This window comes from Parasteatoda tepidariorum, chromosome 10 (genome assembly GCF_982258835.1).
Source record: "Parasteatoda tepidariorum strain Cologne lab strain chromosome 10, Ptep-v5.0, whole genome shotgun sequence".
Classification (NCBI taxonomy): domain Eukaryota; kingdom Metazoa; phylum Arthropoda; class Arachnida; order Araneae; family Theridiidae; genus Parasteatoda; species Parasteatoda tepidariorum.
In genome coordinates, this window is record NC_141764.1 from 79896541 (window position 1) to 79918708 (window position 22168).

The 22168-nt window shown below is 28.3% G+C and overlaps 1 protein-coding gene across 4 annotated transcripts in view; it reads right to left on the bottom strand.

The window, feature by feature from the left end:
• Ddr (discoidin domain-containing receptor 2) overlaps nucleotides 1–22168 on the bottom strand; it is a 636659-nt gene that overhangs the window by 26398 nt on the left and 588093 nt on the right. For all 4 annotated transcript variants that reach the window (XM_071184184.2, XM_043046729.3, XM_043046731.3 and 1 more), the window contains one exon: nucleotides 8877–9024. In XM_071184184.2, the coding sequence (XP_071040285.2) occupies nucleotides 8877–9024 (148 nt within the window). The remainder of the gene's footprint in view (nucleotides 1–8876; nucleotides 9025–22168) is intronic.

Below are 22168 nucleotides of genomic sequence, written 5' to 3' on the forward strand. Positions count from 1 at the left end.
GTTTATGAAAATAATTTTGAATATTACAACGCTTTTCATAATTATTTTTAGTTAACAACTTGAAAAAAAACTTAAGAACTAGCTTTAAATTTTTAATGCATTTTGAATGAGTGATTAAATTAATTATCTTCAAAGCTTGTAGTACGGTTAGAAGTAAGAGAAAAAAATATATTTTCATTATTCACTACTTTAATCTTATGCGATCTCTTTGGCGATTCATTATGCTGCATAAAAAAGCAAAGCTTTGAGAAAACTCCAATTAATTTTAATCTCTTTTTTAAGCTTGAACAATTTCGTAATAATTTAACAGTAAACAAAACATTTAATATTCGCGTACTTAATGTTTTGGATAAAAGAAATTTCTGGAAAAACGTTTTTTTTTGTTATAATACAATAATAAGACCCTAAAATTATATTACTTTTTTTTGTTGTGATGTTTAGAACATAAGCTTAAATATTCGTAGTTGAATGTTATTTAAAAACAAAAGCTTATCTGGTAATGTTTGCGTTTAGTTAAAATGTCGTGATCTGTTTCGGAAAATATTTTTTGTTTCTGCTTTTGCGTGTTTAGAAGATAATTAGTTCTTGTTCCATTTTTATTTTAGGTAATCCGTGATCAAAATATTACACAAATATTTTAAATATGTAATTTATTCAAAATGTTGAAAATGAATTAATAGAATAATATAAAATGTTTAATGATAGACAGATATAAAAATAATTAATTTTTGTTCCAATTTTCTTTTAATAAAGTTGTAATCAACATATTACATCAAAATTTTGTGTGTAATTTATTTACAATCTTAAGAATAAATTAAAGGAATTATAAAATAATATAAAACGGGTAATATTAGACAGATACAATGATAATTAATTCTTGCTCCAATTTTCTTTTAATTAAAATCGCAATCAAAATATTAAATCAATATTTTTGTGAGTCATTTATTCAAAATCATACGTATGAGTAAAGAATTTATAGAATATAAAACGTGAAATGTTAGACTTATATAAATATAATTATTTCTTTTTCCATTTTTATTTTAATTAAAACCGTGATTAAAATATTACATCCATATTTTTACGTGAAACTTATTTAAAATTTTAAGAATGAATTAAAGAATCTCTAGAATGATATAAATCTGCATATAAGTATAAACGTGTAACGTTAGACATTTAGAAAAAAATATGATACACTAAATAGGTTCTGAAAAGAAATATTTAAACTATACAGGAAAAAACTATATGAAACTATAACTATACTATATATATTTAAACTATAGAGGATTCTGAAAAGAAATATTTAAAATATTTAAAACTATAGAGGGAAAATATTGTTTATCCAAAAAGCTACACGATTATTTAAGAAAAATTATATTATATTGCTACAATGGTGGACAAAATTAAGAGATGGAAAGCATTTTCGCACATTCATTCGCACATGCAAGATACCCGCACACCGCTCCATGTGTTTGAAAATGGTTCCGTGAATGCCCACAGGTACAAACAGGAGGTCCTAGAGCCTTATGTGCGTCTTTTCAGAAGCGCTGTTGGCCCTGAGTTCATTTTTATGGAAGACAATGCTCGACCACATAGGGCTCTCATGGTTGATGAGTATCTGGAAAGCGAGGATATTCAACGAATGGATTGGCCAGCCAAATCCCCTGACCTGAATCCTATTGAACACGCTTGGGATGCTCTTGGGAGAGCTATTGCGATGCGCCAACCACCCCCAGAACCATTCTGGAGTTAAAAATTGCTCTGGTGGAAGAATGGGAGGGTCTTCCACAAGTCCTCCTTTACTCCCTTATTAACAGCATGCATACTCGTTGTGCATGCTGTCTGTCTGTCAGGGGTGAAAATACACCATACTAGAGGCAACACACTCTGTACAAGCCTCACTTTTATTGTCATCTTTTATCCTTAAGTTCAGACTACATTGGATTCATTGGCAATAGGTCTTGCCAGTGACTGGCACTTTCATTTTTGTTTTGCATACTTTATTATCATGGAATAAGCTATATCCATACCAAATTTCATTTATTTATATTCAGTATTTTTTGAAATATTTGGGAAAATGTCTTCCATCTCTTAATTTTGTCCACCAGTGTATTATTTATAAATTTATAACTATTTACTATTTAGAGCTATTACGCTATTCGATTCAAAAATTAAGAAAGCGTGCTTATAGGAAAAAAAAATAGCTATCATTAATAATTGCGAAGCCTTAAAATTAATTTTTAACTTAAATTGAATACAGGAGTTAACTTGTGTAAGAGAATTCAGGGTATAGCAAGAAGTATAAAAGAACATTCTCCCTGTGAATCACCAAGTACCAAGAGTACCAAGTACGTTGTTTCAGTACGCTGCTTAGGTGCAAGTAGTTGCTCCCATTTTTGGGATTAAGATACACTAAAATTTTTTATACTGCACAAAACATGTTAGAGCTTTGTTTACCTTTACAAATTCCTAATTCCTTAGATATTTAAACAAGCATATAGGATTTTTATGTGTTGGTTTAAGGGGATACTGGACGCTAAGCGTGAGAAAAATCTTTCAGACATCAATTATTTGATTTTTGATTTATTAAAAAAATTACACTTACTAATTACACTTACTTATAAAAAAATAAAATTTTACTAAATAATCTTCTAAATAAAATTACACTTACTAAGTAATATGCAGCAAATCGTGTTTAAATCAGAGTTTTTCATACAGAGTTATAAAATTATGAATTTGAAAAGGTTCATACTTCAATATGTAGTTCTCGTTGATGAAGTTGATTTCTCTCGTAATGGGATTTTTCAATGTTCTCACAACTTCAAAAAGTTTCTCGCGTACTAGTTTTTGTTTTATTGTTATCAAAACAATTTTCAGATACTCTTCGATGTGTCTTGTTTAATTCTAAATGCATTTCATTAACTCAATATCTTAATTTAATTTTTTTATAGCTGAACAAACATAAGTGAGGCGTGTTTTTTGAAAAAAATTAAAAATTTAATGCCTGGTTACGTTATATTTTTACAAGCATACCATAATCACTTAAACTTATTCAAGTACCCATAAACAATGTAATTGGTCAAAATTTGATAAAATAAAAATTTGTCCGCAATTACCAACAATTAAAAACCATGCTTTCAGCTATAACTTTAAAGTTAATTAAAAAAAATTTTCTCGAAAATTCTGTACACAAACTTCTATTAACAACACTAATATTAATTATATATTAGTTGTGTAATTCTAATAACACTACTACTATTCTGTTAAAATTTAAAAATGATTGAATAAAAATGGCACTTTTTTATTTTGAGTGCCCTGTGTCCCCTTAAAATGTATTATTCAAACGTTATACTTATTATCTACGCTATGTTGGAATGAAAGTGCTACACTCTACACTTCCTTGTCTAGTGAAGTACTGAGAATGTTCTTTGACATTACTTCATGTTAAGTAGTTACCGCCATTTTTTATATTCAGTTGGGCTAAAATTTATAAATACAGTTAGATACGATGCTCATGAGAGTTGATAAAGTTATTTTTTTGGATACAATATGAAGTAAGAATCAGTTCAATTTAGAATGCCTATATATAATATTTCTTGAAATAAAATAAATTTGTTCATCAGACATACCCAGATACAAATCACTGAGAGAATATTAATATGAATTCGAACTAGGCTAAGAAGCGGATAAAAATTAAACTTTAAAAAATTATTTACAACAATTGAGAAATTTAAATAATTTTTTTTATGAGTTATATTTCGTATTTTTCTTTATTACTTAACTTAAAACATATATGCCGTTTACAACACTATTTTTCTTCTGTTACTCTGAACTGTTAAGCATCGTGCGAGGCGAAAAGAAACTTTCACCATCTCGACAATAATTAACAATCTACCGTTGTCGCCTAACGGCTGCCAAACATACGCCAAAATTGGCGAGTATAATACATGAATGGAGAATCTACATCTGAGCTTGGAATAAGCTTTATCAATTATTGGTGTTAAGATTTAATTACATCCATTTAAGTGCATATAAATGCTTGATTCGGTATTAATTTGAAATAAAAGAATCATTGACACAATTTTTAGAGTTTTGAACAACAAATTCGGATAAGTATTACACAATACTTTTTGCAGTGTATTATACCCTGTATAATATAGAATATATTCCTCAAGATACTAAATTTTCCGAATCAAATATTGATAATGGTTTTACTTTAAAAAATTGATAAAAACATATTGATTTAAGGTATTGAAAAATATTTCAAAAAAACTTTAAAGGTGCCAGAAACTTGTACATCCTATTTTGTAGTGTTATTAAACTTTCCCATATAAGGCATTTCGTCACCCATGCTCTTAATTCATTTAAAAAAAATTTTTTTCTCAAAAACATAAGAAATAGTTCAGAAAAATTGAAACTTAATCAAAACTTGATGAATAACTATGGAAGAAAGAAAGATTAAAAATATCAAATTTCACATGATTGCCTAACGAAATTGAGATGAACTGAAAGCCATCATTAAAAACATTATCAAATCTCACCAGGCAATCAGACTGGTTTTGATAGCTTAAATAGAGTTTTATTTAATAGCGATTCATCAGATTATGATAATAATTTAGTTATTTTTTAGTTTAATACGAGTTTACTTATTTTTATATTATTTTCACCTCATTTTTAAAAAACGTTTTTTAAAAAAATAACAAGAGTGGTGATTAGAAAACAATGTAGAAGTAGAAAGATATTTTTAACTTGTTTTTCATTTTTTTATTTTTCTACCCCACTAAGTTTAATAGATTTGATAATTCATTGCTGTATTCATTTTAGAAAATATCTTCCCATAAAATAAAATAGTTCAAAGATCGAAAATACAAAACGTATACAAAAACTTTATACTCACTGTATTTTTTTTCAATGCTTCATTATATAAAATGAATTGCTTTTTATGAAAAATAATATAATGTCTTATTTCAAAATCTTCTTTTTAGGGCATTTAATGATTCTCAAAGTATAGATAAGTTTCATGATGAGTAAAAATTAAAAAAAAAAAATTCTTAATTTTATTTTTAAAAATTCTTCTTTTGAGTTCAAGCTAATTAAATTTTTAAAACTGGAAAAATTTAATTGGTTAGGTTGTTTTGTAAAGGATCTTAATAAAAAAAAGGAAGGGATTAATCTTGTAATAAATTCACTCATGATGGTTCTTAATTATTGATTATTCATGCATATAATTAACATTTTAGTTTAATTAATATCGGAACTAAATTTTGCGGAGGATTATTTTTCTAAAATGAAAATGATTAATTCCAATTGAAATCGAATTAGGATTTTTTAAATTGTCACCGAATTAAGATGCGCAACAATTTGCATATTTTTTTTAGTTTAAGATAGAATACGCAGTAAGTTTAAAAAATAATGTTTAAACATCATATTTATGTACACAATATATCAATATTTACATATATGAATGTATATAATCAAATATCATATTTTATCCCACATTTTTTTTTGAACCACTTAGTGTTAGATTCATATTAATTAACCTAACTAAATTTCTCAGAAGTTCATTTTAGCTCTCAAAATTAAATTAAATTACTTGGGAAAAGAATAAAATAAAAGAAATAACAGTTTTTATTTAAAAGATTGAAATTAAATTGTTTATAGAAACTCCTAAGTGGGAGATAAAATCTTACAACACATGAACATGAACTTTATAATAACTTGTTTCGTTTTAATTGTTTCTTTTGTTAAATGTTATGTTTTTGTTAATTTTTTTTCACAAAAAGCTCTTTCATGCAATTTTGATTAAAGAATTTTGTTTAAATTTTTATTTAAATATGTTAAAACAGAAACATATGTGATATAAACTGACCTTCTTTTCAACTTGAATTCGTAACTATTATTTTTAGTTATTTATAATTATTTATTTGATATTAAAGTCAGTTATTGTATATTTAAAGTATTACTTTATTCTTTTCAAATATTTTAAATTTAATTACAGGAGTTAATAAAAAAGTGATACCTGTCATATTTTACTTGAATGTCCTCAAGCGAAATTTACATAATTTACTTGAATGACCATGATTTATTTGTTACTTTGAATGCCCTTAAGCAAAATTTACATAATTTTCATTTTATTTTAAATAACCCTAAACAAAATGCTCGTAAACAAAATGCTCCGTAAAATGCTCGACTTCGTGCGCAGGTAGTCGGGTTACCAAAGCAGAGGAGTCATCCCCTCTGCAGAGAATCAAAATTGCGATGGCATGTCTTCGGATCATCCTCAAGGACGTTTCCCAGACAGTCGCCAATAGCCCATTGTGCAGCTCTAGTGTGACGTAAATAAAATATTATACCTCACCAGTAAGTACTTTAAATGCTTTTTCAGAAAAGTTTTCGAACAATAAATTTTCTCAATAATTTTTAATGCTTTTTTTAAAAAGAAATTATTATACTAAATTATTATAACTACAATTACTATACGTATTTAAAATACTTTAATAAGTTATTTTAAGTACGTCCTCGAAAATATTATTTTTAAGTACTTCTGTAAACTTTTTTTCAATTCATTTTCTTTGAAAAAAAAATAAAGATATCTGTCATAAATAAAATACACAAAATAATTGTTTCTAATGAATAAGAAGCTTAAAAATTTTAAAATTTGCTATTCTTATAACTCAAGTGTAAAAGTATAATAAAACGAGACTATTTAAACATGCTTTGTTCTAACCCTTCCAGGAAAAAAAAGAAATATTTGAAAATGCCTATTTTCTGAGATATAAATTCTCGAAACATATACGAAAGCTTGAAGAGTGAGAAAAAAAAGTAGAAGAAGGAAAAAACGTTCGAAATATAAAATATTTTTTGCGCTCTTCTCTGAATGGCATCGTTTCTCGCTGTCGTCTGGGAGAAATGGGACAGAGACAAATAAATTAAAGGTGTCAAACTGTCATTCCGTTTTTCAGATGCTTATCCTAATTTATGAATGTGACTGGAAAGTTTGACAAGTTACGAAAATGTTTCAAAATAAACATGAAAATTGATTTAAAAGTATCAAAATTCATACATATTTTTAAAATACTTAACAGTTGGAAATAGTTTTGAAGATGAAAAATTTGGATACGTTTAGTAGAGTTTTTATTTTGTTTCTTAAAAGTCACTTGCTTTTAATCTTTCATTACTTTTTGAATGTTTAGAATCGTAAAAACAGTTCGAAGTAATAAAATAATGTCTATGCAGCCGAACCTCGATATGCTGAACTTCGGTTACAAAAATGTCTTGATGTCATGAAAAAAATCTAAATTAATTGCATGCTTGGTATGTTGCTAATAGAAAATACCTCTTCCATTGGAATAAATTTGATCGTATTAGTTCTAATAGCTTATAACAAATAATTTGATGTATATACATCAAATCGAAACCTCGATACATAACATGAATTTTTTGATGCCATGAAAAAATCTAGTTTAATTACACGCTTTCTATGTTGCTAATAGAAAAATATATATATATATTTGTCGGTATTAACTCCAATAGTTTAAAAATAAAAAAGTACATAAAAAATCAAAACTCAATATTATGTACTTTGATAACATGAATTTTTCGATATCAAGAAAAAATCTCTATTTCCAGCATGTTTGCTGTGTTGATAATAGAAAAGAAACATTTTTGGAATAATGCATTTCTAAGTAAACCTCAATTTCACAAAAAAATATAAAAATATAATGATATAAAAATATAATAATATAATAATATAAAAATATAATAATATAAAAATATAATATAAAAATATAATAATATAAAAATATAATAATATAAAAATATAATAATATAAAAATATAATAATATAATATAATATAAAATATAAAAAAATATGCTAACTAAAATATTGTTCTTGATTTCTGAAGAATTTAAGATGCTTTTCTTGAATTCCTTCTCTTAAAAACGATTACTCTACAATTTTATGAATCATTTCTTAAGACAATAAGAACAAAGAGGTTGCCATGTTTTGAAGAAATTGATCAATTTTTATATTCTTAAAGAAGTTTACATGAAAGGTGCATATATATGGTAAGGTGTATATAAAGGTGCATACATATGGTAAAGGGGTATATATAAAGGTGTATGTATGTGGTAAGAATATTTGTTGTTTAAATAGGGATAAACTTACTTATTTTATAAATCTAAAAAAATAAAAGAAAAACTGATATTTATGAGGATTTTTTTTTCACAGATTTTTTTTTCTGTTTTAAATCATTATCCTTTCTCTGAAATAAATCCAAGCTTTTTTCCAGACTTACTTCGTATATATTCTGGTTAAAAACTGGTTTTTAGAAAACAGTTTTCCTCTGTTTTTTACCCTTATCATAAACAGATTAAAACTATCGATTCAAATTCTAGTTTTTGCGATGAAGGTTTGCTGTTGAAGTTCGGTAAGATAAATTTATCTTTTTCAAATCATTTTACTATTATTTTATACACTTGTTCTTGCTTCTCAGAAATTATTTTATGGTTTTGAATATCGTATAAATTGCAATTCGACTTCATTGTCAATTTGATAATCTTTGCGATTATTATCTGTTTTATTATCTGTGATTATTATCTGAAACTATTTTTGAAAAGTTTTCAGATGTTAATACAAAAAGTAGATCTTGTATTGTTATATTTTTCTCCAATAAAACAAAAAATTAGGAAAAAAATTTGTAAAATAATTATTTTAATTAGTTATTATCAAAATTAGTAATAATCTGAATTAGTAATTAAAAATATGTAAATCATCTAAAGCGATTAATCTAAACTAGTAATTATCTGAGGTAATTATTAAAAAAAAAGAGTCAATTTATTAAAAATTGCAATCAAAACGTAGACATATAACTTCTTACCATTCCAAAGACAGCCATACAACTCAACTCTCATACAAATTGTTCGAAGATGAACGCTGTAGGGCACAAATCGAATTTTTGATGCAATGATGGGTGGATCGACTATTCTTTTTACAATAGTGTAGGTGTTGGTATTTCCTTCGAATATCTGTAATGAAAGAAAGAAAATCCTATATTAAAATATCATTCTCAGACGATCTAAAGAAATGATCAAAAGATAAAGATAATGAAGCATTACTTTATTTTACAAATGAGACATTCTTAGAATCACATGCAAGTCAAATTGAATTTTTTTTATTCGAATAGTTTGTTATGAAATAATATTCTAAACAATTTCTCTATTCCACTTTGATTGCAAGATATAAATGTAAATTTGGGAAAGGCGTTCGTGAGTTCGTAGCATCAACAATATGAGATAAGGTTTTTCACAGGATCTGTCGTCACATGAAATGATTTTTTTTTGTGAATAATATGTTATTTTCATAACTGCTGTGAGTTTGCAACAGTTACTCAAGACTGTTAGGTCAAGTTAAGCCTGTTTTTAACCAGCGCCTTTTATGTTGGCTGCAAAATGTCAATATGAATAGAAGCCACAGTTTTAGGAAAATGAAAAGCACTTGTGACTAAGTTTTCAATATTTAAAAAGTTGCTCAAACGCTACATTATCTGGGCTCAGAGAATAATAAAAAATTGGTAACTTTTTGTGACTCTTTTTTTCCCTCGTGAAAATACTTTGAAAAGCATTGTAAAGTTGGCGAAAGAGCTTTAAAAAAATTTTTTAGTTGGTGAAAGAACTTTGAAAAAACATTGTTCAGTTGGCGAAACAGATTTGAAGAACTTTGTTCAGATGGTGAAAGAGCTTTGAACGACTTTGTTGGGTTGGAAAAAAGCTTTGAAAAACATTGTTCAGTTGGTGAAAGAACTTTGAGAAACATTGTTTAGTTGGCGAAAGAGATTTGAACGACATTGGTAGGTTGTAAAAACATTGTTCAGTTGACGAAAGAGTTTTGAAAATCATTGTTAAGTTAGCGAAAGAGCTTTATAAATCATTGTTAAGTTGGAGAAAGAGCTTTTAAAGACATTTTTAAGTTCGCGGAAGAGCCTTAAAAAACTTTTTAAAATGGTAAAAGAGCTTTAAAAACGATGTTTACCGGAAAAACTTTGAAGAACATTGTTAAGTTGGGGAAAGATATTTGAAAAATATTATTAAGTTGTTATTAAGTTATTATTAATCAAACAATTTAAGCGTGTAATGGGTACTATTTCCTACAAGATTTAGTGAAGAATTGTGTAACTACTTTAATACGAAGGACTTGGGATGAAAGAAGCTAAATTTTTTTCTAAATTTAAATAACTATCCTAAACAATGTGCGTTCCTAAAAAATGTGACGTATATTTTTCCAAATCCAACATATATCTTAAGTATTTTTGAAGAACTTAAACGTTAACAATGTGTTGTAAGAATAAATTTAAATACTTTATTTATTTCTTAGTTCATTAAGTAAAACTGATTTGTTGTGGTTTTATGTTAGAAATTCCGAAAAAAAACCTGCAAATTCAGTGAATATTTCTTTTTAAAAAACTTAGTGAACTTGTTAGAAGTTAAGTGAATATTATGGCGATGCAATGAATACTCTAGAAATAGATTAGAAACTTAGTTGATAATGTAGAAAATAAAATAGAAACATTTCCTCAAATCATACTTTATATATTTTTGAGTAATATCAAATCTGACACTAAAATTTTAAGTTTGTCGGTTAAACAAAACACAAAGGAAACCAAAGAAATTAGGAGGCTACACGTGGAAGCTTTAAAGAAAAAACCCCCCAAACCTACTCAGTGAATCAAGTCGTGTACCTGAAAATCAATAAAAACTTTTGAATAACATAGTTTCCATTAGATTTCCAAACTCAAGAAAAATAGAGGAAGAAAAAAAAAATCGATTTCCATCGCTTCTGGAAAAAGCCGAAAAAATTTGAATTTTCCTAGTTTTTCTTTCCGCGCACTAAAATGAAATAAAACGGGATCAGCTTTTCCTCTAAATTCCAGAATACTCTCTCTTTTTCTCTCTTGAAAATTGATTACAGGGATGAGTAAGAACTTTTTGAAAGAGGCTTCGGCTACCCAAATCCATGAGATCTTTTATGCAAATAAGATCAGAAAAGGCATAACATTGATTCCCATCTAATTGGATGTAAATGGAGGACATATTCTGGCACTTTTCCCCCACCTATTTGGCGCTTGAGGCTTGAAATACTGATGAGTTACGCCAACAAAGTATTGAAGTTTTGAAATTTAGTTCACACAATGCAAAGTCACGCTTAAGAAAGGGGTTGCCGGTGATTGTAAGGGGAGGGGTGAATAAGCTCTCCAAGTTTTCAATGGGAGGCTTGTTTTAGATGTGTTGTCATTCATTGTGCAAATAAGAGTACTCAACAATTTTGCTCATTAAGCGTATAATTAGTTTTATCGCCAAATAAACTATGTGTTTGGAGAACTGGATTCTAAATTACGGGAAGCTTTGTAATAAATTATAATTTACTCGAATAAACAATCAGAACAAAGCCTTGATATGTCAAATATTCCAGGTTATTTTGATAATTCAGAATAATATTATGATGTGAAGAGGTGCAACGTTAGTGAGAATGAATAATTGTTACGATTTGATAAACACGGTTGTTAGTTGCAAAAATAAAATGAAAGTATCTTTCTACAATTACGGGGATTCGATTTTTAGAAAATAAATAATTTTTAGTATAAGGTGAAAAAAACAAAAGCAATTTAGGTACTGAAATTCTATCAGATCCAGTCATGCTTTAGTATTTTAATTAAGGGAACACGATAGATATGTCCGACAATAAGAATTCATTAGATCATCAATTGCTGCACATTGTTGGAACCTTGTACATACATTTATTTTCAATGACGCCCACTCCATAGCACTCACCCGCTGCATAGCGCTCGCTCATTCCACAGTGGTTCACTCCTTTACCGTTTGTCTCTCTCTCAGCTAACATGTTATTTCTAGTTTCGTTTAAAATCTTTTCTGTTATTTTACAATTCTTCTATGGCCATTTAGCGTTTTATTTTCATAATTTGTTTTGTTTTCCTGATTCCGCCTGGTGAGTCTCGAGAACGGGGGCTTATTTTCAAGCGCTCAATATTCATCGACTTTTTCCGTCTTAATATTGGTATTTTATTTTGCTTGAAATTAAATTAGAGAGAGAGAGAGAGAGATGATAGAGATTGAAGTTTAATTCTTTTTATTACTATGTGTGAAGAATTACCAGTATTTTCGGCTAAAATTAAAATTTAATATTTAAATTTAATATTTAAATTTAATATTTAAATGTAATATTTAAAATTTAATATTTAAAGAGGTAATAAAAATTGGGAGGTATTTAATATTTAGCTAAACAAATGTGATTTAAATAATTTTGATTACCGCTACACATAAATATATTAAACATATTCTTAAAAAATCTCGAGAATAATTTGCGTTTAATATCAATAGATAATGTATTTAAAACAATTTTTGTTGACGCCAGTTTATTCTTTATAATCGTTAAACTGCCATAAAAAAAACTTTATTAAAAAGCAAACAGTTTACAGTCATACTTAAAAAAAAAGTCAAGTCAAACATTTACTTCCACTTAAGTGAAAGCGTTTTTGATGATTTTTTTAAATTTACTTGACAAACACTATGACTGAATCAATTCAGAACATTGTATGTTCACACTATGTCTGATGGCATTCTCGAATATGCATGGCGAATTTGGCAAGAATTTAGTGATGCATTTAAAGCATTTTTTTTATTCATACATAATATCGAAAATGAATCGAATGATAATCTGAGTAAATGAAACAAAATTTATTTCACGCATGAATATTTACCACAATAAATTATCAAAACAATATTGCAAGACTGGAGAGTTTTTCCAGTACTCAATTCTTTAGAGAACTTCGTAGTATATTTCTTAAAACTAATACAGAATATTTTCTAAGTAAAATGTTCTATAGTTTGTATTGAGCCGCTGTGGCTCAGGGGATAGAGCACTCGCGTCCTAATGAGGTGAACCGGGTTCGATGCCAGTGATAGCTGGTTGATTTGAATTCCGCACCCAGCTCACACCGACAACAGTGCTGATGTAAAATAGCCACAGTGGTAGACGGATCGTGGGTAAGAGCCCATTTGCCATCAGGCTTTCCTCTCTAGGTAACCCAAATGTAGCTAAGTTCCAACAAAAAGTCCTCCATGAAGGCAAATTTCTCCCAATACTTGATCCTAATTCCCAGGTCTTCTGGATTGTGTTCAAAGTTACAAGGCTACGGAGTTGAACATTAGTAGCCGTAAACCCTAAATTGGGTCGGCTGTCGACTGTAATATACCCTGCAATATATATATATATATATATATATATATATATATATATATATATATATATATATATATATATATATATATATATGTAACATAAAAAGCTTCTTGTATTCTTTTTATGTTATCTTAATTAATTATTCTAATCGAAATACTTTCTCACACTTTTAAAAGCCACATCCTGTTCTTAAATCTATTTTTGGCACAAGTATGCATTTAATTAAGAGCAGGACATTTTTCCCTTTGCTCTGTGTGGGAAACGTACGATCTATTTCATAAACCAATAGCAACTACTAAGATTTCCCTCTTTCCCTAAATTAAGACATTTTACGGATTTTACTTTGCAAGATTTTCCCTAACATATAACCAAGGAGCGCAACTTTTCATGTGCACTTTTACTCACTCTCATGACTGCTGTTGTCTAATAATTAATAAATAAATTTTGTACCCTTCTTCCCGACCTATGACCTGTTTTAATCCTTCCACTCGGCAACGACGTTATAAGTCGACAGGATTAAACGGTCGGGAACGGGGTACGGTACATCAACGATATGGAATATCTCTCATTTGAAATTAAATAAATCAGCTTCGGAAGAGGGTACATCAAAAATATGGAATAACTTCAAATCATTTATTCAAATGAACAGCTAGTAAATAAGCAGTCAAATTCTTCTTCAACTAATGGCAATAATTAATTCACCTAGTATCTTCATCAAAAAAATAAACTCTTCAAAACTTTTTGTTTATTATAAATGATACATACGCACAGTGGAACTAAACGATCATCCGTTTTCCATGTCTATGCTGCATATTTTGTCTACGTTCCTGAGACTACTAGAAAGCTGAGCTTCAATTTCTTTCCTTGGACTGAAAAGAAAAACTGCATCGAACTCCTGATAATTAAAATGTTTTTATTGAAACCCTATCCCTTTGAGAAAGCGTTGATTTTGCCACTCTTAAGTGCTGAGCTGGATTTTATCGTCGATGAATTGTTTTCACACCCCGGAATAATAGAGCACCTTCAATAACTTTTTATATAATCATCAGATCCTCACGTTCCATGACTTAATCTGATGGTTTGAGACAAATATGCTAATTAATTAGTGCATGTGATATTTTAAGTAATGGAATCGTACACAGAAATATACTTTCTCTGAATATATATATCTTGTTTTTCGACAGATTTGGATTTCTGACCCCCAAAATATAGGAAATATGGTCCTAATAGTTTGGCACGGAAAGCTGTCCGAATTTTGAACTGCTTAGCTCTAATTTTACTTTCTTCATATTTCACTATATTTTGGGAACATTTAAAGCCAGTTTAAAAATTTTTGCACCCAACTATAAAATTCATTTATCCAAAGAAAATCCGACGCAAAAAATTAATTTTAGGTTTTTATTTTTCTTATTGTGTTAATTAATAATAACACAAAAAACTTGAGTTGTAAGACACAAATTTTCTCTAACATCATTTTAAAAAACTAAATTTTGGATGGCAAAATACTAAATTAGAGCGAAATCGGTCGAAAAGTTCCTGAGATACCTAATTTTAAAAATACTTATTTTTACTTTATACGATGCAAGTTCCGCATTTGCTAGATTTTATCACGTATTATAGAACCATATATTATTGCTAATTTTACCAAAGTCATTACCAAAGCGTTTCGGTTAAAATTATAGAGATTTTCAATATTGCGAAAGAGCCACGAACTCGGTAAATTTTATCATATTCTGGTAGTTTTGACCTTCATATTTTCTCAGTGTAGGAACCAGAAAAAAATACTCGGAAAAGAGGGAGTCAAAAACTTAGATGGTTTTGATTGCCGCCTATTAAAAACTCAGCTAAGGATAACATAGAATGGAATTCTGATGAAGGCCAGAACCCACCTAGAGCTGTCATGCCAGTGAAGAAGGAATCAAGGATTAAACAAAAACGCTTTAAAATGTATCAAAATTTAAAATATCGTTTTATTACTTTAAATGCTTAAGAAGTCAGGTATAAAACCACCCAATACTTTAAAATCTACCAATCATTCATAGATTTCATTTTATTTCAATATTTTAAAACCATTAAGGGGGGGGGAGCATAGAGTTAAAACCGCGTACCATCTTCCTAAATATTTAATTCCATTGAGCTATTTTTTGACAATTCATTACACCAATAACGTCTGTAATATTTGTATTGATTTTGATATTAGACACGCGTTGCCATTAAAAGACTATTTTTCTAAAACCTCCTCTCAACTTTGGAAATTGAATATTTAATTAGGTCGTTAGGTACTTGAATTATGGAAGCAATATGAAAATGACCTGCTTTTATGGAGTTTGGAAATTTGTCCGGATAATGATGAAATTGTAATTTCTACATTGAAATAGTGTCAGACACTTTTCAAACAAGTTGTTCCGCCGCTATTGAGGAATAAATTAATCTTTTTGAACTAACGCCATTCAATCAATAAAATGTGTGAATATATAAGCGTTGCAATATAGACGTATTTCTTATAATAGTTAGATTGCCGCTATCGATACAGCCAAGAGTGGAATAAATTAGTCTAGATGAGCTAATGCAATGAAATATTAAATTGTGTGAATATATAATTTTGTAGTAGAGATATTTTGATGATAATTGAAATTTTGATGATAATTGATAACTGAAAGTTTAAATTTATACAGTTAGAATATAAAGAGACAGAAATATCGATACATATTGCTGTTGATACCTTGCCGTTTTTGCCATGTGTATTTCAAATTGCCGCTATTGATACATTCTAGAGTACATAATCAGTTTGTTTAAACTAACGCCATTAAGTCAATAGAATGTGTGAATACGTAATTTTGCAGTAGAGATATTTCTATGATAGTTGTACGAAAATTTAAATTTATACAGTTAGAATATAGCGAGACAGAAATATTGATACATATTGCTGTTGATACCTTGCCGTTTTTGCCATGTGTATTTCAGATTGCCGCTATTGATACATTCAAGAGTACATAATCAGTTTGTTTGAACTAACGCCATTGAATCAATAGAATGTGTGAATACGTAATTTTGCAGTAGAGATATTTCTATGATAGTTGTATGAAAGTATAAATTTATACAGTTAGAATACAGCGAGATAGAAATATTGGTACATATTACTGTTAATACCTTGCCGTTTAAATCACACCAGGAGTAGTTTAATTTACCACGAGTAGTTTAGATCACAGCTATTGATACATTCAAGACTGGAATAAATTTTTTTTTGAACTAACGCCATTAATCAATAGAATGTATGAATATATAGCGTTGCAATAGAGAGATTTTTTATAATAGTTGGATTGCTGCTATCTAAACAGTCAAGAATGGAATAAATTAATCTATTTATGCTAATACATTTAAATTATAAATTGTGTGAATATATAATTTTGCAATTTATGATATTTGTATGAAAGTTTAAATCTATGTAAATAGTGAGCCAAAAGGAAGATATTAAAGGTTGGTCTCAAATATGTTAATAAGAGCTAACTATTAATTAATTTACGGAATCAGACATAAAAACGTATTTTTTTTTAAAAAAGGAATTTTTTGACGTATTTGAGTTCCTTGACCTTTAAAATAGTAATAGTCGCGTAATCCGGAATCTAAGTTTCATTAGTTTAGACAAGAGAAAAAAAGTTTAGCTCCCTGATGCTGATTTCTAATTTAGCACATTTTGCCAAGTTTTTCTTTTCTTTTTTTTTTAAATCTGTCATTAGAATAAAAGTTATTTAGAGTGATATTGAGAAACTTTCATGAGCTTTTTTTTACATTATGTTGAATTTTTTTTTTTTCAAATTTTATAAATTTTTTTTACCAAAAGAAAACAGAAAAGTTCCTTTCGATTATTAATCTTCAAATCCTCTGCGGAATTGAAACATTAAGCGAATTTAAATCGAAATATTTGTGCTCAATCTTTTTATTTAATAGGTAGCTAACCAGCATTTTTAATATTTTTAATTTATTTGTTGATAGAAATGTGTGTTTTTTCTTAAATCTTAGTTTCCATGTTTAAACTTTTTAGGTTTTGGCCATATTTCTAAATTTTTCAAAGCTACTAAAATAAATTTGCAATCTTAATCACATCACGCAGATGGGGGGAGTTTGCAGAGGAAAATAATAATTTCAATTCAGCATATACACTTTTATAATATGCTTATAAATATTAATTGGTCTTACAAAATTGTGGTATATTGAAGAAAGGTTAATTCAAATTTAACATATCCACTTTCGTATTTTATTCATTAATATAAATTGGCTTTCTAAACAACATTGTAGTAGGTATATAGAGAAAATGATAATTAAAATTCAGCTTATCTACTTTTATAATTCGTTCATAAACATAAATTGATCTATTAAACTATATTGCTCTTGGAGGAAATAATTTTAATTTAGCAAATCCACTTTTATAATTGTTTCATAAATAACATTTTTTCCATTAAATAGCATTAAGGTGTATTGAAAAAAGGATAATTTCAATTTAGAATATCCACTTTCATATTTCGTTCATAAATATAAACTGGCGTATTGTTTTATCAATTGTACGTATCGATTGTGTATGTCTTGGGCTAATTGGAAAATCCAATTCTTTGTAAACTATCGATTCAACTTTGCAATGCACCTACAGCTGATTTTCATTGCAATATGCCTAACAAATAACGTTAGCACTTTGCAAAGATGCAGATCTTTGATGCATATGTCCAGTTAATTCAAAGATGTGAACCGGAATTAATATTTTGACTCTCTTTTATAACACTTATTTCAATTTACTCGAGGATCCATTTTGACGAAACTGACTAAAATTAATTCGCTGATTGCATTTTTTACAACACTTAACCAGTAAATTTCATAATTTTAGGTCAAATCACTTGATTTTTCTAAATCTGTTGGTTTAATCAGACATTTTTTCAAAATCTCATAGACGATTCAAATCAGACGATTTTTCTAAATATCTCACAAGACGATTCAAATCAGACGATTTTTCCAAAAATCTCACGAGACGATTCAAATCAGACAATTTTTCTAAAAATCTCACGAGACGATTCAAATCAGACGAACTTTTAAAATCTGCTGATATGAACCTATTAAATGAAAATATAAATTTTTTGGTTCAATTTATGATTCGAATCATCAAAATAAACACATTTATTAGAATAAAGTAAATTTAAATATCCGTTTTGCTCAATTCACAGAATTAAAACGATTCTTGAAAGATAATTTTAAATGAAGCAGATGCAAGTGTCCAAACGATATTGAAATAAATTCATAACTTTTATTTGAAGGTCCAGAATGAAAATGAATATTAATATTGAGCGGAAACTAATCAGCGAAAGCTAATCAGATCTATCGCTTTAAATTAAGGATTCACGCCACCAGGGACTTGTGTCATTCAGATATCACGCCGAAACAGGCGAATTCATCGGTTTATTCCCCAAAGTTCGCCATTTGGCATCACCGAGTTCATTCATCATGGCGTCTCCCTTGGAAACCTACTATGTCAACAAGGTTGACGTGATGAACTGATCGGAGAAATTTCCCTTGCAAATCACATCTTCCGTTTCAGCTTTTGGGTAAGAAGTGAAAAGGGGTGGTTTCCTATGATAGTTGACATTTACAAATTCAGTTTCTCCTATTAACTGGTACTCAATGGCTTTAGATTTCTTGCATTGGAACAAGTTCTTATTTAAATCGAAGTTTAAATGGTGAAGCGTTTTATAGCGGTTTAGAGCTATTTGTCTCATTTTTAATCACGTTCTCTGAAAATACCATACTAGACTTCAAATTCTGCTACAAAAAATTTATTAGTTATATTTTTAGAGTGGTTTAGAGCTATATGTTTCACTATAAATCATGTTCTATAAAAAGATATACATACTGGTTTTTTAAATGGCGTTTTGTTTTTAAAAATATAATATATCAAGACAATTTTTAGGGTATAAATTTTAACATTAAAAATATTAGTTTACAATAATTATACTTACAAATTTAGTTTTCTCTATTAATTGATATTGAATAGTTTTAGATTTCTTGCATAAGAACAAGTTTCTATTCAAAAGAAAGATTAAATGGCAAGGCTTTTTCTAGTCGCTTAGAGCTGTATGTCTCATCATCAATCATATGAAATATGAGAATAAGTATCAAATTTCCAATTTTGAATGCTTTTTTACTATCAAATACATTAAAGTAAATAAAAAAAAAAGAAAGAACACCATGTTTTAGCAAACAATTTTATAAGTGACGTAATTGGATTCCTGCAAGTGACGTCATCGTAAGTAAATCGTGGCATTTGTTCATTGAGAAGTCAATCAGGTTGAACATGAAAGCCTGACGTCACTTTTAGGTATCCAATTAAATCTGATTTAAATGATATGGTTAGGCATAATCATTTCGAATAGCAAGTAACCAATTTTGAAATAGTTTATAGCTTAAACTCTAAATACATCAGTTTTAAATTTACTTACTTGCTTTGGTTACTCGAAATGTATTTTTGAAAATTTACTTCGACTTAAAAAAAAATCAAGTATTTTCTCTTATTTTTTAATGATTCCAATTTAGTTTCAAATAAACATACAATTCATATAACTTTTCGAAACAAGCATTAATATAAAAGAAAACAATCAACATTTCTTCCTTGCAATTTATTTTTATTAAATAGAAAACTTTAAATTGCATTAAAGAAGAAGAAACATTTATTTTATGATCACATATCAAGCTCTAAGACAAAAACATTCAAATAAATCTATTTGAAAAACATTAATGCAAAAAAATTAAAACTCTTATTTCTTCCTCAAAATCTTACTCGTAAAATCGAGCAGTATTTTAACAAGGACAGCAAACAAATGACCAGAAACAGCCTTTTCTGGCTCATTAGCATTTCTAGGTAGAGAATGGTATTGGGGTCAGCAGACGATTACCTAGGTGAATCCCCCTTCCCCTTTCTTTCCTTTAATAATCCTCTCTTTACCGCTCCCAATGATTCCAAACTCTCTGGGGACCAATTATGTATCTTCTTGGGATTGAGAAACCATTTCTTATTTCTTGAACAATGGGGGGCTTTGGCGCAAATTATCGTCCTGCTCATCAATAATTGGGAAAGAGTAATTAGTCATTTCAGAAGCGAGGTCATTTGTCTATTTTAATTTGGTCGCTTTCTTGTTGAGTGTTTTGAACGAACAAAGTTGTCAGGTCATATTAAAATCGGGCATGCTTTTAGAATACAAGTGCAGGAAGCGACAACTAAAATGAAATTTGTAAGCTTTCGTGTCTTCATTATGCAGAAAAAAAAATACTTTAGATTTTATAAACATAACGAAATTATTTTTGCTTAAGAATTCCAGAGAACGTTTTTTTTTCTTTTATTTTGTTTTAGATAAAATTTAATAATTTGTAATGAGAAAAAGGAAAGGTTGATTGCTGATGCTGCGAATCAAAATTATTGTTCGTATTTAAAATGAATGTGATAACTCAGGATAATCATTTTAATAACACGCTTATTTTTGTCTTAAAAAAACCCACTAAAATGTGATTTTATACTTAGAAATATGTAGTTTAGCAAAGAATGAACTCATAAATGCAATAAAAATGTTCTTTTATGTCATCTTAATGTACTCTAAGAGTTAACTTTTTCTTTTTATCTGATTTAAAAACAGTTTGCATTATAATGAAGAGATGGTACAGTGGTTAGAGCCCTCACTGATTTATCAGGCTTCTAAGAGATAAGTGAGTAATCAATTAGTCATAATTTTTTTTGTTGTATTTCCTAATAATGGATGTGTTGCAGCAAGCTTAATATTTTTGACGCAATGTTCACTCGGAGGATTTCTTTGGAAATGATTTGGTCAAACATGAAGAAAGTTTCGAGAATTTAGAGAAGTTTTCTATTTTTTTTTCGGTATTGGAACCCTAAAGGATCAAACTACTTTTAGAGAAAACTCGAAATGATTAATTAAATTTTTCTAACCAGACTGTCCTTTCAAACGTTCCAGATTGACTGTTGGGATAAATAGATCCCATTTTAACATCAGATTTGCACATTAAACTTCCGTCCTTTTATTTGGATGAATGTCAACAATTGTAAAGCTGTCATAGTGGCATAGCTTTGAAGAAATCTCAAGTTAGTGAGATTTATGCACCATTTGGTGAAAAAAACAACTGAAATAGAGCTTAAAATACGAACGAATTTTTGAATCATAAGATATTTTGAATCATAATTTGTATGCTTTTAAAAGTTCATAGTTTTTCATCTGTTAACTGAGGATACTGGTGGGGCAACATATGTCCCACTCAAAAAAACTAAATTGGACATCAACGTCCCAGAGCGTAACTGCAAGAAGTGAGTTCAGATTTTTAAAAAAAACTTATTTATAATGTATGATAAAAAAAACAATGAACTGCCAGAAGAAAAACTTAATAAAAAATTTAAAAAATTAGAAATCCGTCTTGAATCACAGTTTATTCTTTATATTGTTAATAGCAAAAAAATATACCTTTATAAAATTCGTTATAACGTATCCTTCAGGCAGTATAATTAAACTATTTCCTAAAACTTACCGAGCTGTTAACTAATTAGATCTTGACTAGGTATAAATGCAATAGCTGGTATTAAAAAATAATTACTTGTTGAATGGAAAGAGTCCAAACATAGGGGAAACTAGCGCTCCATGGAACAACTTTAGAAAATGTTGGTTTAGCATTTGCATTTTATACAGATATAAAAAAAGAGCTTAGAATAGTCAAATTTGAAAAACTTCGATAAAAACCTGCGGAAAAAATTTACTTTAAGATTTTCAACAAAGCATGTGAAGTTTAAACATAATCTTACAGTTAAATTAAAGTTAACAAAGAAGTACTTGAAAATGTTTTGAGTTAAAGAAATTTCAAATAGAACCACCACTTGAC